Below are 16,077 nucleotides of genomic sequence, written 5' to 3'. Positions count from 1 at the left end.
AGGTGGGGGGCGGGGGCAAGAGGCAGAACTCAGAGCAGCCAATCCCGACCCATCTGCGCGCTTGATAGACTGAATTCAGCTCTGCCAATGGGTGGGCCGCTTCTCCTTGACGTCATAGAGTTCGCCTCCATCCCCCACACGCACCCAGATAGCCTAGAACTCTGTTCGCGCAGTAACAAATGGATAGCGCACCGCGCTCCCTCCCACCCCCGCCGCCATTTCCTCTCTCCTCCTAACGGCTCGGGCCAATCCCGGCTCACCCAGCGCTGAGGCGCAGCTCCGCCAATCCAAGCGCTCCCGTCCCCGCTCTGGGCCGGCCCTCCACCAATTGGCGGCGGGCACCCTGGCCGCGGACCCGCCCCCTCGGCCTCGGCGCCCCCCTCCTCCCTCTTTGTGCGTCTCGCGCCGCCCGCCCGCCGTCGTCGCCGCCGCGCCCGCCGCGTGAGAGGAAGGAGCTCGCGCTCGCTCCGCGGTGCGCTGCGGTCCGGTCCGCTCGGAGGAGGCTCGCCGCCCGCGCCGCGGCCCCGCGAAGGTTCGCGAAGCTCAAGCCAAGTCCAAGTCGCCGCCCCGGAGCCGCCCCAGCCGCCGCCGGCGCCGGTCCCCGGGGGCGCCATGGCGACCGGAGCGAACGCCACGCCGCTGGGTAAGCTGCACCCGCCGGCCGCGGCCCCGCCCGGCCTCCCCCCGGGGCCCGGGCCCAAGCGGGCCTTCGAGCCACCGCCGCCGCCGCCGCCGGGGCGGGGGGGGGGCGGGCCGGGGCCCGGGGCGGGGCTGCCGCTGGGGCCTGTGGGCCCGGGGCTGATGGCGGCGCCGCTGGCCGCGGCCTTCCCCTTCGCGGCGCTGCCGCCGCCTCCCCCGCCGCCACCGCCCGCCGCCGCCGCCCCTGGCCCGACCTCCGGGCCCCCGCCGCAGCCGCCCCCGCCGCCGGGCCCCGCGTACCCGCAGGCGCAGCCGCCCCCTCCGCCGCCGCCGCCGCCTCCTCCACCGCAGCCGCCCCAGCCGCCGCCGCCGCCGCTCTTCCAGCACGTGTCTCCACCGCAGCCGCCGCCGCAGCCGCTCCAGGACCCGCAGCCGGGCCCGGCCGGCGGGGGAGGAGGTGAGTCGGACGCTGAGAGCGAGCGAGAGAGAGGCCGGCGGCGCGCGGACAGGCCGGCAGCCCGAGGGGCGCGCGGCACCACGGCAGCGGCACGCGGTGGCGGGGGCGCGCGCAGCGGGGGCCACGGGAAGGGGACGGGGGTGGGGGTGGGGGGGCCGGGGGCCAACTCGGGCCGGGCCGAGGGGCACGCCGCCGCCGCCTGCGCGCGCAGCCCGAAACGGGGGAGCGGCCGGCGCGCACGCGCCCTCCTCTGTGGGGCGGGAGGGGGGGCTGGGCAGGCGCGGAAGTATTACGCGCACGCGCGGGCTGCTTGGCCGGCCTCGCCGGGACTGCTTGGTGCGCCTGCGCGCCTTTGAAAGCAAATCGAAGGGGGCGGGAGTGGGGGCAGGTTGAACCGCGGCCGCCTCCTGGTGGACGGGTGGAGAGGGAGGGGGCCGGGGCGCCCCCGCCTCATATGGGGCAAGCGAGGCCTGTGAGGAAGGAGGGCCGGCGGCCCGCGGAGGAGCCTCGGCCATGCTGGGCCGCCCGGGTGGTGAGAATGGGGCCGGGATAGGGTGGGGAACCTGGTAGGGGGGACTCTACTAGGGGGGCCTTGGGGTTTCCCATATGTCCCCTTCGTTAGCAGAGGCTCTCAGCGGGAGGCTTGGGGGGGGGTCACGCCCTTCCCGCCGCGTCCTCAGGCTCCTAGCAGCGCCTGGTTAGTCTGCGGCTAACGGTCGGTGTTCGCCCTCAGATTTCCCCAATAAGAAGCGGAAGAGGAGCCGCTGGAATCAGGACACGATGGAACAGAAGACCGTGATCCCGGGCATGCCTACTGTGATCCCCCCGGGCCTGACGAGGGAGCAAGAAAGAGCTTACATAGGTAAATAGAGGTTCTGCACACACGTACGGGGTCGAGCGGCGGCCAGGCGGAGAGAGACCCGGTTCAGAATTCCTGAGCCTCTGGTCACTGTGGGTGTGACTGCTTAACGTCTGAACTCGCCAGCTTTTGCCCAGTGTGCAGCCTTGCCCCGTCTGGTCATGACCGCAGTGGCTCCAGGGTTGCCAGAGGGGGTCCCTGGGGTGGAGGAGCTTAGTCCCACCTGCCGTTTCCCTCACAACAGCTACTTAGTCAACTTCATTGGGGTGGGGGGGGGTGTCAGGCCTCATTAAGTCAGTTTCCAGGAGACCCCCAAGGAGCAGGCACTTGTGGAAGCTAGCGGCCTCCCTTCCACGAAGGACCTGGCCCTCGTTTCCCCAAGAAGCCTGTCTTTTTTCCCGGTTCCCACTTTGTGGCCTGACAAAGCTGGAACAACTGACTCTTGGGGTCATGGGTGCTTGAGAGAAAATTGGGTGATGGTTTATCTTTCCTCACACATTTGGTTCCAGAAACTTACCTTTCCCTTCAGCATCTGTTGTGGTTTGGTCTCTGGAACTGTTTTAAACAGAGGCTCTTGTGTTGGCTCATAAAGAACTTGGCTGGGGAAAGAGATAACTTGTTTGGGAACGGAACTGGGGAGTTTGGGGAGTCGAGAGCCTCGACAAGGGCAGGTGGGACATTTCAAGTGTTAAAAGATTTTACCTCTCTTGGAAATAACTGCCACGTGCAGTTGAAGTTAACCTCAAATTGATCTCTTGTTTTTGACGTCAGACATTAATGCAGCTATTTATCTTTATTTGCAAACTTGTGTAGGTATATCTAGAGTCAATTCAAACCATTCATTTCCTGTTAAGGAGGCTTGTATAGTTCTTCCTCTGGCATCTGAGGCTGTGGCCTTAAACAAATCCAGAGGCCTCTTCAAGGCAGGCAGCAAAGGTGTTTTCCTGGGTCTGTGCCATGGATTTCTTTATGTGCCTCTGTGAACCTGAGAGTTGTAGCCTCTTTTCTGGGCTGCTGTGAGGCTCCCCAGGTGCCCCGGACTCCAGAGGCGCAGGCCTTCTGATGGGCTTTCCCCTACCCTGGGAAGCCTGCCCTCTAGTGGAGGGTTGCTCTGGGAAACTAACACACGTAGAAACCCTTATCCCTTGGAAAGCAGCCCAGTGCCATGGGCTCCTTTGTACATAGGTCTCTTGTGTTAATGGACAAAGCCCCAGAGTTATTTACAGCAGCAATCTGGGCAGAGTTGGGGGGGGGGGGCAACCCAGGCTAGAACGTAGCTAAGCCCAAACCACAGAACTCGAGAGACGACCAACTTCTAGCAGAGGGAATTGATTGAAGTCATTAGGATGTGGGGCTCTATCCAGAAGACTAAGAGAGACTGTAATTCTTCGGTCTCCCATACCCACATTTCAGTAAATAAGTTGTTAACGTGAAGGTGAATCTCACCTTGGGCTGCTGAACCTGGGTTGTTTTGACGTTTGGCGTAAAAGAAGAAACTAGATATCTTAAGTTGGGAGTCCATTAAGTCCCGTTCAATTGGTAGGTCATTACCCTTGGTTGTAGGTTTGCCTAACGATCAGAACTCTCAATGGGTTTAAAGGTAAGAAGCAGGTGATCATTCAGACAATAACTTTTTGGGGAAAATGGTCTCGTGTCCCTGGGTACTACAGGTCTCATTATTATCTCTGAAATCAAGTAATGTTGCTCAGGGACACTGGTAGGTTAATATCATTATTATCATTATCATCCTCATTATTATTACTATGATTGTGAAACCCTCACCTTCCTTTCTTCTATACAGCCTCAAATGTCGAGAACCAAGGTGGGGGGTCACATGTTACTCCCTTTGTGCCTGTCCCCTTAAAACCTTTGTGGTAAAACAAAACCAAAAAACAATTCTTGCATCTGTGGCTATTGGTTTATGTATATTGCTTGTAATCTAACACTTGAATAGCAGGTATATCGGTAGTTATATTTTAATACGAATGGGCCTAGTAGTACGAATATTAGGATGTATGTGAATCTCTCTACTATAAGGTTTTAAAGTGATAACCAGATTATCTTAAGGGGATTTGGAAGAAAATCAGTCTGCCCAGTAGCACGATCCACATTGGAAAGGAAATAACCTTTGCTCAACTGGTATCACTTCCGTATTAATCCTGTCCTGTGTTAATTGGTCCTCAGCACAAACCACTTTACTTGTTTTAATGGGGGAAACGAAAGAAAAAAGACTTTGGCCCCGAAGAGGTTAATTTGGTGGGGCGGGATATTGCTGACATCCAGGATTTATTTCTGTTACCAGTTGCAGCAAACTTTTGTCACTTGGGACAGGTAGAGCAGACATGTCTCACCTCCCCACGAAATGCTTTGTTGTCAGCCTTAGTCATTAGGCAGCCTTTGTTGCTAACCCCTCTTCCAACAAACTGTTTGCTTCCCAATTGATAAAACAGAAAACTAGCTAGAAGTAGAAACGGACTCCTGCCGAGCTATATGATTGGTAGGTGGTTGGGGGTTTTCCTCAGTTTGTACCTTTCAAAGTCTCCAAGTTCTTCATGCTTTGATGTTGAGATTTGAGATGTTTTTTGGTAACATTGTCTTTTTTCCATCCTTTTTTTCTTTCCTAACCTGGTTTCTTCCAGTGCAACTGCAGATAGAAGACCTGACTCGCAAACTGCGCACAGGAGACCTGGGCATCCCCCCTAACCCTGAGGACAGGTTGGGAAACAGTTTTAACCAGCTGACAGTAACGCTTTTACCTTTTTCTCAATACATTTTTGGTGGCAACATAATGTGTCAGTTCAATGAAATCCTGATAAGATGCCTTTGGTACTCTGACTCTTTGGGGAACTAAGAATTAAAATTCTATATCAATATATATATATTCAGCAGTTAACAGTTAGAAATTTGGAATGAAACTTAATTTTTAGCAAAGCCAAAAGTCGCAGGAAATGGACAACTGGTTTCCAATTGGTAAGCGTGTAGGTTTGAACCTAATAATGGTGCAGGGCGAGTCAGGCGGCCAGTTAACTGATCTTTCAGAGCCTGCTCTGGCCATGAGCCCACGTAGCATCTTCCTCACAGGTACACACGGTGCAGGATTAAGAAATATTTTTTGTGCATCATTGAGGTTGAAGCAGCCCAGAGACTCCATCTGGGTAGCTGATAAATGTCAGTTTTCTGCTCATGGTTTTGAGACGGTTTTAAAGTCAGATGAGATTTCTAACCAACTTCCTTCACTGCCAGCTAATAATATCGCAGCTTTGGCCAAAGCCTGGGGGTGTTGGGAGGAGGGCCTAGGGTCTCTCATCTGTTTGGGGTGAAATGCAGCCCTAAAATATTTTTTGAAAGGGGTAATGGGGCCCTCCCAAACCAGCTGTGGTCACCTTGGTCTTTCAGCTCACAATCTCGAACCGTTTCTCTGAGAGGATCTCACTTTTTTAACCAGTTGTTTTATTGGCTTGTTGATCTTGGGATAGCTTCGATCTGGTTGTCTTAAGAGGAGGGCCAGAATCCCTCCATTTACATTCGATTTTCGGTTAGAGCATGCAGCACAATTGAGCTCATTTTGCTTTAAAACTCTACTTTTGTGTCTAATTTGTTTTTGGCTTTCATTACCCAATTAATGGTGCATTAAATCAGGAAGATGATGTAATGGGCCGCAGGCCACTCACTCATGCATCTTTCTGCTGCCCCTTGTTTGCCAGGAAACAAATTAACTTCCTTCCTTCTCCACATTGACCCCTTAGTTTTACTTATCCCATTACATTTCATTAATTTTTCACTTGCAGTGTTTTGTCGTGGGTTGGGCTGTTTTTTTCTTTTTCTTTTTTCTTTTTTTTTTTTTTTTTTCCTTTTTTTCTTTATTTTTTGGGGAGGGTTACGTATTCTAGGTTACAGACCACAACTGTAGAGTGCCCTTTTGGCTTTTTTCCCTTTAACTATGTGTTTACAGGTTACTAAACCAATCTCTAAAAGGTGAATTTTTAACAAAACCTTTGCTCCCTGGAGGAATTGGGGTTAGAGATCAGGTTTATCTAATTTGCTTATTGTGGAGGTGAAGAAGTTAAACCGATCTAACCACTAGGAAACTAGCTTTTGTTTTTCCAAGGTCATGGGAAGGGGTGAAATTCTTGGGAGGCAACTAAATAGCCAGTGTGCTGTGTAAGGAAGGACCGGAAAGCCCAAGTTTAACCACACATCAATCAGTCAGCCAGAAATGCCCATTCCCTGATAGCAGCAGCACACAAGTCCAGGCGGGAATCTGGCCAGGGTTGTCTGATCTTAGAAACGTCAAGCCTGTGATTAGAAATCAAACCTGAGCAGAGCGGAGATTTTCCTTCCCCTCCCATTCATTTGGAGAGAGTCCGTATGGCCAAGGTTGGAGGCAAATGCATGAATCAGTTTCCAATATGATTAAACGATTGCTTAAGAAGGTATAACCTTGAAATTAAGCCACATAATGCAATTTCATTGCTGCTTAACTTGCACAGTTTAAATCGTTAATGAACTTCTCGTAGCTTAAAATGTGTAAGATGGGGTAGTAGAATGACAATGGGGGAGTCTTGTTTCCTACTGTTGACTTCTTGGATTGTGCCAACAGTTTATCCAGATGCTAGAAACGGAGGTGTCCTTTAGCCGTCATTAGTCATGAACAAACCTGACCTTTTATCCTACCGTGTGTCTAACAAACATGTGGCGTGACATGGTTCCTTTAGGCTGAGAAGACAGTGGGAGCAGCCGCTTTCAGTCCTTGCTCTCCAGCTAGGCAAGGCAAGGGCCTCTCAACTCAAACAAGGCTACTTCCAGGATGGTTTTTGATAACCTGATCCATATGCTCTCTCCCTTCTTGCAGCTGCTACTAAATTGTCATTCACAATGTCAAGCTCTGGTCCTTTTTATAACCATACTCAAAATTCTAGGAGTGTAACCTCTTTTTTATCACCGCAAAAACAGCTGTGGTAAACTGACCTTTTTATAATTGGTATTTTTTTACTTGTAGCAACAGCATTTTACTCTTTAAAAAAGAGAACGAATCTGCTTTGCTTTCTGGGCTTGTAAACCCTGAGGGAGAGCGAGACGGGCTCTCCCCAACCTTGCCGTTTGCAGGCTCAGACTTAGGCAGGTGTCTGACCCAATCTGCATTTGCAGCCTCTTCTAGAAGCTGCCTTACCATTTTAACGATTTTCTCTACTCAGACTCCCCAACCTCTAACCCTTAAACAGCCAGAAAACAGGTTGACTCGTGGGCCTTTGGCGCAGCCTGCCAGGACATTGATGGAAAAGCAGACGCGAAGCCTTGAACCATCTCTCTCCATTGTGGCAGCCATGTAGCTGCGGTAGCCTTGAGTCCCAGTTAGTCCGAATCAAAGATTTAATAATAACGATAGCTTACATTATCGAATAATAAATAGTTGTGCTGTTTTGGGGGTACAGGCTTTCTTCTCTCCCTAATAGAGCACAGGGTCTCTAAGAATATCTAAATTTTGGCTCCATGGCTCATTGCGTTGAATGGAACGTTCATGCCAAGTCAAGTTTTTTCTCAATTCAACACCACGATTCATTTGCTCTTTCTCCCCCTACCCCCCGGGGTGAGTGTGGCTGAGGCCCACGATTACTATTATTGCCCCCAGCGCCCCCCCTCCCCCAAGGATAGCACAATTTTTTCCTCTCACCCCCTTTCCTCTTCTCTCCCCACCCCAGTGTTGTAAGCCAGCTTACGCCTCCCCATTGCACACTAGATTGAATAGCACACGTTATGGTCGGTTCCTCCGAAGAGAGTGGCATTAGGGTCTGAGAGGTAGGGGGATCCGGGGGCAGACTTTAGTAGAGTCCTCCTGGGACGGGCGAGGGGTGGAGAGCTTGACGCCGGGTTGTTCCCTACAGGTCCCCTTCCCCTGAGCCCATTTACAATAGCGAGGGGAAGCGCCTCAACACGAGGGAATTTCGAACCCGGAAGAAGCTGGAGGAAGAAAGACACAACCTCATCACCGAGATGGTGGCGCTCAATCCCGACTTCAAGCCTCCTGCAGATTACAAGTGAGTGCCGGGCTGGGGACGGAAGCTTCGGCCCGACTCCCTTCGGCTCTCCCGTCCCTGTGAGACGAGGGGATGGGAGGCCAGCCGTTAGTGATCTCGTTGTGGGCTCGGCGGAAGAGCGGGGGTCCGAGAACGGGCTTTTTGTTTGTTGTGTAGACCTCCAGCGACCCGGGTAAGCGACAAGGTGATGATTCCGCAAGATGAGTATCCAGAAATCAACTTTGTGGGACTTCTCATTGGACCCAGGTGAGTGCTGTGTCTGGAGAGAAGCAGCCTCATAGACCGGGGCCAGCACTGGGGTGGGGCTGGGGGGCTCTGTAAGTGCTGCTCTTAGTTCTTTCCCCATTTTGCCTCAGAGAAAACAAATAGAACTGGCCACAGTAGACCTCTGGGGATGTGGGGGAACGGGCAGTGGTTTGGATTTTCAGGGTCTTCTAGGCACTGCTTTTACCCCATTCTTCGGTACCACCTTTTTTCCCAGGGACTTTGCTGACGTTTCTCTCATAATTCCGATTCCTTTCGTAGGGGCAACACCTTGAAGAATATTGAGAAGGAGTGCAACGCCAAGATTATGATCCGGGGGAAAGGATCTGTGAAGGAAGGCAAAGTCGGGCGCAAAGATGGACAGATGCTGCCCGGGGAGGATGAGCCCCTCCATGCCCTGGTTACTGCCAATACCATGGAGAATGTCAAAAAGGCAGTGGAACAGGTAAGTGAATATTGCAAGGTTTTCCCAAACCCTTTTTAAAACATGCTGGCCAGCCTTCACATCGCTTTGGTTTGCAAATTACCTGTTCCCAGACAAGAAAAGGCTTGGGGGAGGGGGGTTAGGGGAAGTGGGGAGTTGAGCAAATTGATAGAAGAGGAAAGGGCCTTTTTAGGGCTAGGCTGGCCAATTTTACTTTGATACTATAATATATTTCCATGTGAGTAATATTGGAAAAGAAAAATCTGAACAAAAGGGGAAAACCATGAGGAAGAAAACCAAAAAAAGGTGAAAATGTGCTTCAATCAGCATGCAGTCTCCGTAGTTCTCTCTGGATGCTAATCGGCATTTTTCATCCCAAGACTACTTGGAACTGTCTCGAATCCCAGCGTTGCTGAGGAGAGCTCAGTCTGTCATACTTGCTCATCACCATCTCCTTACTATATACAATGTTCTCCCGGTTCTGCTCACTTCTTGGCATCAGTCCATCTAAGTCTCTCCAGGCCTCTCTGGTCGTTTCTTATAGAACAATAATATTCCATAACATTCATATAACTTACTCAGTTGTTACCCAACACAAAAGTTCCTTGCCACCACAAAAGGAGCTGCTACAAACATTTTTGCCCAGGTGGGTCCTTTTCCCTCTTTTATGATCTCTTTGGGACCCAGAAGTGAGATTGCTGGACCAAAAGGAAGGCACTTTTATGAAGCCTGATCATCTTAATTGGATGTATTTTCATATTTTTTTTTCTTTTTCTTTCCCATCTTAACATGCTCAGGTTTTCTTTGCATAAAACTCAGTAATATTCCCGGACTGTGGTATCATAAGCACTTTTTTGATGGCTTCATACACAGAATCCATTATTCTCTTGTTCTTTGTTAAGACACACAAATAGTTTGATACAGCTCTTCCTTTGGTGTATTGCTAAATGGTGTTCTTTTTGTTTGACCTCTCCCCTTTTTGCCCCTTGACCCCTGTAATTTCCTAGATCCGGAACATTCTGAAGCAGGGCATTGAAACCCCAGAAGACCAGAATGATCTCCGGAAGATGCAGCTTCGAGAGTTAGCCCGCCTGAACGGCACTCTGCGGGAGGATGACAACAGGTACTTGGGGGAGGGGGTTTTCAGAACCCTTCTAGAGGTGAGGGATGAGGAGGTGGGAGAGGAGCGAAGTGGAGCTTAGCCTTGGAATTGACCTTCCTCTCTTGGCAGGATCTTAAGACCATGGCAGAGCTCAGAGACCCGAAGCATCACCAATACCACGGTCTGCACCAAATGTGGAGGGGCTGGCCACATTGCTTCAGATTGCAAGTTCCAAAGGTGGGATTCTGGAGGGGTGCGTTTTGCTCACTGGAGTAGGAACGGGATAACCGGGGCACTTACCTAGCATCTGCCGGGGACCGCACTGAATACCTGACGGCCAGGGTCTTAAAACAGCCCTGGCAGGCATCCCATTTCACAGATGAGGAGACAAGCAGATCGAATGGCTTGCTGAGTTTGTAAGGCTGAATTTGTCTCCAGATCCAGCCCTGTGCTTCCCCCCAACTGCCCTCCATAGTTAAAAGGAGAGGCAGGTTAAGCACCCCAGCTGCGTGAAACAGGCCTTTGTGCTCTTTTTTTTTTTTTTTTTTTTTTAAAGCTCTTGAGGGTTGGGAATACCCCCCCTCTGTTGATGCTGAGTATCTGGGGGGGGGGATCACAACACTTATTCTTGTCCTTTCTGTGGCCCCAAGTGCATCTGGACCCCTCTGTCTGGAGAATGGGGTGTTTGCCCCCATCCCAGAGGGCACTAATTGCTGCTGGATTCAGGTCTATGATTACCAGTAGTTTAAATGCCGCCTTAGATTACAAAAAAATGTGGCAATTCTACTGATAATAGGACTGCTGATAATAGTTATTTCATAGCTTTTCCTGTTTCTGGTGGTTCAGAATTGGGGGGTCTGGGGGCTTTTAGAAATCATTCAGGAGATTGTGCTCTTTTAGCGCCCCCTGGTGAGGGGTTCCCTGGTTTGCAGGCCTGGGCCATGGCTCCGGCTAGCCGTGAGTCCGGGAAGGTGGCCGGCTTGCAATGGGCACAGCACCTGGATGGGCTCTGGTGGGGCGCCCGCCTTTAGGGCCTTCGTGGGTAAAATATAGGGGGTTTGGCCTCCCACGGACAGGCACAGGCCTGGCCGACCTGGTGAGCTCTGGGGGCCTGGGTCTCCGGCGTGTCGATGAAGAACCTTTTCTATTTTTTCTTTCTAGGCCTGGTGACCCGCAGTCGGCCCAGGACAAAGCCCGCATGGACAAGGAGTACCTGTCTCTCATGGCAGAGCTGGGCGAAGCTCCGGTTCCAGCTTCTGCCGGCTCGGCCTCTGGGCCCGCCGCCGCCCCGCTGGCCAGCGCACCTCGGCCTGCCGCCCCTGCCAACAACCCGCCGCCGCCGGTGAGTGCCCGGCGGTCTGCTTTCTGGCCGCGCTGCTCCCTTCCCTTTGGGTTTGGGGGCAACCCGAGCCAGGTCGTCGGGTTTGACGGGGTCGTTTGGGCAACATTGTTCTCCCAGGTCGTCGGGCCATTGTGAGACACAAAGGGATCTTTTGAGGTTCTCGCCCCTTGTTTGGGGGCCGCCTCCACGGCCCGAGAGAACAATGTTGCCAGCAGCAAATGCCGGCGGGGGCCTAGACGGGAAATGCTCTCACGTAGTCTCTCATGTCCACCACCCAGAGCCGCCCGCCATGGATGAACTCGGGGCCCTCGGAGAATCGCCCGTACCACGGGATGCACGGCGGAGGGCCCGGTGGCCCCGGCGGCGGGCCTCACAACTTCCCACACCCGCTGCCCAGTCTGACGGGGGGGCACGGTGGTCACCCCATGCAGCACAACCCCAACGGGCCCCCGCCCCCCTGGATGCAGCCGCCGCCACCGCCGATGAACCAGGGGCCCCACCCACCTGGGCACCATGGCCCTCCTCCAATGGGTAAGTAAGTGTCAGACCAGAAACCTTGGGGATTTGGGGTAGGCTGGGGGGGTCGTGCCAGGCCACTGTGAGGGTCGAGAGCAGCTCTCGAAGTGACTGGACTAGTGTGGGGACGGGGCGTGGCCGTGGCATTCCACCGGCCTGTCTCGGGGGAGGAGCGCTCCTCGGGGGCGGGTGGGAAGGGATCAGCTCTTCCGGCGGGCCGGTCGCGGGTGCTTTGCCGGGTCACCTGGAGTCCTGGGCGGCCGCAGGGGGGCGGGAGTCTCGTCCGGCCGGTTCAAATGTCCTGCTAAGTCCCTGCTCTTCCTTCCATCAAGATCAGTACCTGGGAAGTACGCCTGTGGGCTCTGGGGTCTATCGCCTACATCAAGGAAAAGGTAATGGAGCCGGGTGTCCGGCATGGGGGGGTACCCCCCCTCATGTGGCCGCTCGCCTCCCCTGCCTCGGGACTCGTGAACGTGGCCGGGCCCCAGGAACTCACCTGCCGCTCCCTACCCCGCAGGTATGATGCCGCCGCCGCCTATGGGCATGATGCCGCCGCCGCCGCCTCCCAGTGGGCAGCCCCCACCCCCTCCCTCTGGCCCTCTTCCCCCATGGCAGCAGCAGCAGCAGCAGCCTCCGCCTCCCCCGCCGCCCAGCAGCAGTATGGCTTCCAGTACCCCCTTGCCATGGCAGCAAAGTGAGTCCGGGATTCCTCGTTGGGGGGCTGTGGGGGGTGGGGGGGTTAGTCTCGGAGATGTCATTTGGGTGCTGGGGGGCGGTGCCTAGAGTGGGCGTGGCAGTCTGGGTTCTGCGATGTCTGGTGTGGCGTGAATCTGGTCTGGCCGGTGCTGGGGCCTGGGCGGGGGTGGAGGGGCCGCAGGGCCCGGAGGCTCTTGTTGCATGGACTGAGAGCCTGATGGGGGGGCGGGGGCGGGGGGCCGAGAGCGACTGGTCTGGAGGTTGAAAGTGCCGCTGAAGGGGGAGGGCTGTCAGGGCTGGTTCTCGTGTGTTCCCCTCCGCCCGTACTGGGGCCTTGGTGACGAGGGGCTTTTTCGGTGAAGCCCCAGAGACCTTTAGGCTGAGCCCAGGGTACATGCTGTCCCCCCCCCGCCACGCCCCTTCCCCCCCGGCCCCACCTTAACGCATGCCGAGCAAGGAGCAGGCGCCCCCGGCCCCCCAATCCCGAGCCAGCAGCCGCAGAGAGCCGCGGCGTGCCCCCGCGCGTGTGACCTTGGGCTTCTTTACCACCCCAGATACGACGACTACCACCACGAGCGCTGGCACAGGGTCCATCCCGCCATGGCAACAGCAGCAGGCGGCTGCCGCAGCTTCTCCAGGAGCCCCTCAGATGCAAGGCAACCCCACTATGGTGCCCCTGCCCCCCGGGGTCCAGCCGCCTCTGCCGCCCGGGGCCCCCCCCCCTCCGCCGCCTCCGCCACCTGGTTCCGCCGGCATGATGTACGCCCCGCCCCCTCCTCCTCCGCCTCCCATGGACCCTTCTAACTTTGTCACCATGATGGGCATGGGGGTGGCGGGCATGCCGCCCTTCGGGATGCCTCCAGCTCCCCCACCGCCTCCACCACAGAACTAGACTTGATTTTTTTTTTTTTAAGAAAATATATATATATTATATATATATTATATATATATATAATTGGTCTCGTTAAAACACACGCCGAACCTCACCATATGGAGCCAGACATTGGGACGCACGCATGTTGTGTGTGTGTGCACGCACAGGGCTGGGCTGTGCGAGGAAGCCTGTCCCGGGCGACTGAGGACTCGCTTGGGAGCAGGCAGGCGTTAGGAGGGGCGCCAGCTTGGGCTCTCCTGGCGCCCCGTAGCATCGAGTCTCTTCTTTGTCTTCTCTCTCCTCACCCAACTCCCCTTGCCCCTCCCCAAATGGGGCCGCCAGGACCCGTCCCCGCGGCGGTGGCCCGCGCCATGCGACTGAGGACTTTCCGCGCCCATTGGTGACCCTTCCGGGGAGACAGCCTCAGCAGCGCCCCTGGTGGACGGGATGGTTCGGCAAAGCGGCCTGACTTATTTTTGTGGACGGAATCGGAACGCGCTGGCTCCATATCGTGAATTTTTTATTATTTTTTTTTTCTTCCTCTTCCTTTGTATTTCCTTCTCTCTTCTTCCCTCAGACTCCGTCCAAGGAGATGCTGTCCCCCGTCTTCTGCTGCAATTAGCCCCCTTTCCTCCTCCCCAGGCCTAGATTGTTAGCTTTCTGTAGCGGAGGGAGCAAATGGAGATTGCCCTTACGGTGGGCCGGGCGGAAAGGGCGTCGGGGGCCCAGGGCCAGGCTCCTCACTTCTCGGCCGGGGGGGCTTTAGAGCCCAGCCCCTCACGGCCCCCCCCTTGTCGGGGCCCTGGCAAGGGCGGCGGCGGCACGTCGGCCCCCTGCCCGGCCTTCGATCCCGTTTGCTCCTCCTGCTGACAGAACGTCTTCATTTTATTTTAGTCCCAGATGTCTGAATGTTTTGTGGTGGGGGGGGAGAGGGTCCCCCCTCTGCTCCCTCCCTCCCCCCTTCCCTCTCCATGGAGTGATTATGTGGACAATGATGTGTAAAGCGCTCTCTCCTCCTCACCGCTTTCTCTGCAGAAATTTCTTTTGGCCTTTTATTTGGTGTACAATAAAACACTGCATTAAAAGGGGGATGTTCCATTGAGTAAAACAGCAGCCTGCCTTCCTGGGCCTCTTCTTTCTTTGGGCGGCGCTCCATTCTCTGGGCTGGGGCGGGCCTCGTCCCCCGTGGAGGGTGGGCTCTCCTCCCCCGGGGCCGGCGCGGCTTTGAGGGGGCTCCCCTGGGAGCGGCCGCGGGGCTTTGGGATTTATGTCTGCAGGCGGCGGCCACCTGACGGCCCGGGCTCGGGGAGCCAAAAGGTCAGGCCAGCTAATCCAGCCTGTTACGCACAGAGGGGCTAAAATTAACCCCACTGAGCGGCTTCTTGTGTCTCCGGAGCCTGGGGAGGGAGTGGGAAGGCAGCTGAGCCCTCCTCACCCGGGGAGCCGAGTCAGGCACCCCCGGGGAATGGGCCCGAGCCCTCTGGGCGAGCGTGTCCCACCTAGGTGCTTGGCCTGGGCCCCGGCCTTCCTCTGCCAGAACTTGGACGCTGGGCAGCTCCTCAGTAGAAAGCGCTGTGATCGGCCTCCCTTTTGGGGGAGTTTGAGGGCCCCAGGCTGGGGAGGGTGGGTTCAGGTGTCATAGCTTAGGACTAAAAAACCCCCCCTTCGCCCCCAAACAGGCCAAAGCCTTGTTTCCCCTTAGCTTTCCATTGGGAGAGGAAGGACATTGTCCAGAGCCAGTCTCCCCTTAGTCTGGGATTGAAACGCTCTCCCGCTCTAAGCTTTAAAGGAAAGAGGTGGGGGAGGATTCTCGGGCCCTCGAGTCTCATTGCTCCCCTCCTGCCTTGGTTTCCCTGGTGGGCTCATGGGGTGGCTAATTAGTCCTCTGAAGCTGGGCCACGGGGGATTAGAAACAAAGCAATCAATCACTGGCTTAACCATAGCCCGGCCCTCTGGGGGTGCCCCCCTCTGGTTCCTGCTGCCAGCCAGCATCAAGGATTTCGTTAATGAGCAGCCCCTTGCCAGGCCGGCGAAGGGGGAAGTCGAGGCAGGGAAACGCTGAGTCTCCCCGAGAAAACCCGAGCCGCTGCCAGGAATAGCCTGGGGCCTTCTCTGCCAGGCTCGTCCTTCCTGAAATGGGCAAAGCCTGCTAGGAGTGCCCCTCCACCCCCGCCCCCTCGGAGGGAGGAGGGTCAGCTCAGAAGTCCGGGTCCGCAAAGGCGGCTGAGAACTGATAGCACCGGGGAAAGGTCACAGCAAATGGGATCGGGCGAGGGCTCCTCTTACCACGAGTCAGCCGGCGCTGGTGGAGAAACCCAAGAGCTGCCCGAGACAGGTGCCCTCCCTGCAGGTGCCGGGCTGTGGCTGCCAGGCCCCCGGGGTCTCGCGGCAAGTGCTGGGAGAGGGGGCAGCCCGGCGGGGCCCCGTGGGCCGAACCCACCCCAGCGTCCGGGAAGTCGCTCCTCGGACCTCGCCTCCCCCGGATATGAGAGGAGTGGGCCGGCCAGAGGGCCCAGAGTCCCTTTCTGCTCCGTGTCCTACGGCCTTCTGGGATGATGAAATTGGTGTGGGCCGAGAAGTCCCCCACAGTCCGTCCCCACAAAAGTTCTTGGACAAGGGAGCTGAATGTAGCCAAAGCAGGCAATAGGGGCCGGGGACAAGTTGGGCATTTGGGGCCGAGGCTGGTCTGGCTTCAGGGGGGCTGTGGGGAAGCTGGAGGGCCCTCGTTTCCTTATCAGAAAGTTGGTTTTGTCAAGGTCGGACGAGGCTGCATCGCTTTCTCTAAATCCAGCATGTAATCCCATGTTCTCATTTTAGAGATGGAAGGACAGAGGCCAGGTCAAGGGGAGGATTGGGCTCCTCTGGCGCC

General features: G+C 55.7%; 1 protein-coding gene across 11 annotated transcripts; it reads left to right on the top strand.

Moving 5' to 3' along the window:
* Positions 1-438: 438 nt before the first annotated feature.
* On the top strand, positions 439-14,321 carry SF1 (splicing factor 1). 11 transcript variants are annotated; one of them, XM_051964641.1, is made up of 14 exons: positions 440-1,096; positions 1,830-1,958; positions 4,595-4,670; positions 7,838-7,990; positions 8,147-8,236; positions 8,516-8,699; positions 9,686-9,801; positions 9,910-10,017; positions 10,942-11,122; positions 11,380-11,653; positions 11,971-12,030; positions 12,156-12,332; positions 12,889-13,093; positions 13,551-14,321. In XM_051964641.1, exons 1-14 carry the CDS (start codon positions 613-615, stop codon positions 13,675-13,677), a joined length of 2,364 nt encoding a protein of 787 aa, XP_051820601.1. In that variant the 5' UTR covers positions 440-612; the 3' UTR covers positions 13,678-14,321. The 11 variants fall into 11 exon arrangements, with proteins under 11 accessions (XP_051820592.1, XP_051820591.1, XP_051820601.1 ...); XM_051964642.1 differs by having other exon boundaries at positions 443-643; XM_051964632.1 differs by lacking the exon at positions 12,889-13,093 and having other exon boundaries at positions 439-1,096.
* The last annotated feature ends 1,756 nt before the right edge of the window (positions 14,322-16,077 follow it).

This window comes from Antechinus flavipes, chromosome 6 (genome assembly GCF_016432865.1).
Source record: "Antechinus flavipes isolate AdamAnt ecotype Samford, QLD, Australia chromosome 6, AdamAnt_v2, whole genome shotgun sequence".
NCBI lineage: Eukaryota > Metazoa > Chordata > Mammalia > Dasyuromorphia > Dasyuridae > Antechinus > Antechinus flavipes.
This window is presented reverse-complemented; position numbering and strand designations above follow the sequence as displayed.

What these genes read in the sequence shown, in the direction of transcription:
- SF1 (XM_051964631.1), top strand. Translation starts at nt 613, where the DNA reads ATGGCGACCGGAGCGAACGCCACGCCGCTGGGTAAGCTGCACCCGCCG. An exon ending in CCCCCTAACCCTGAGGACAG is followed by an intron (nt 4,671 to 7,837) that starts GTTGGGAAACAG and finishes TGTTCCCTACAG; the next exon opens with GTCCCCTTCCCCTGAGCCCA. An exon ending in CCCCTTGCCATGGCAGCAAA is followed by an intron (nt 12,333 to 12,888) that starts GTGAGTCCGGGA and finishes TTACCACCCCAG; the next exon opens with ATACGACGACTACCACCACG.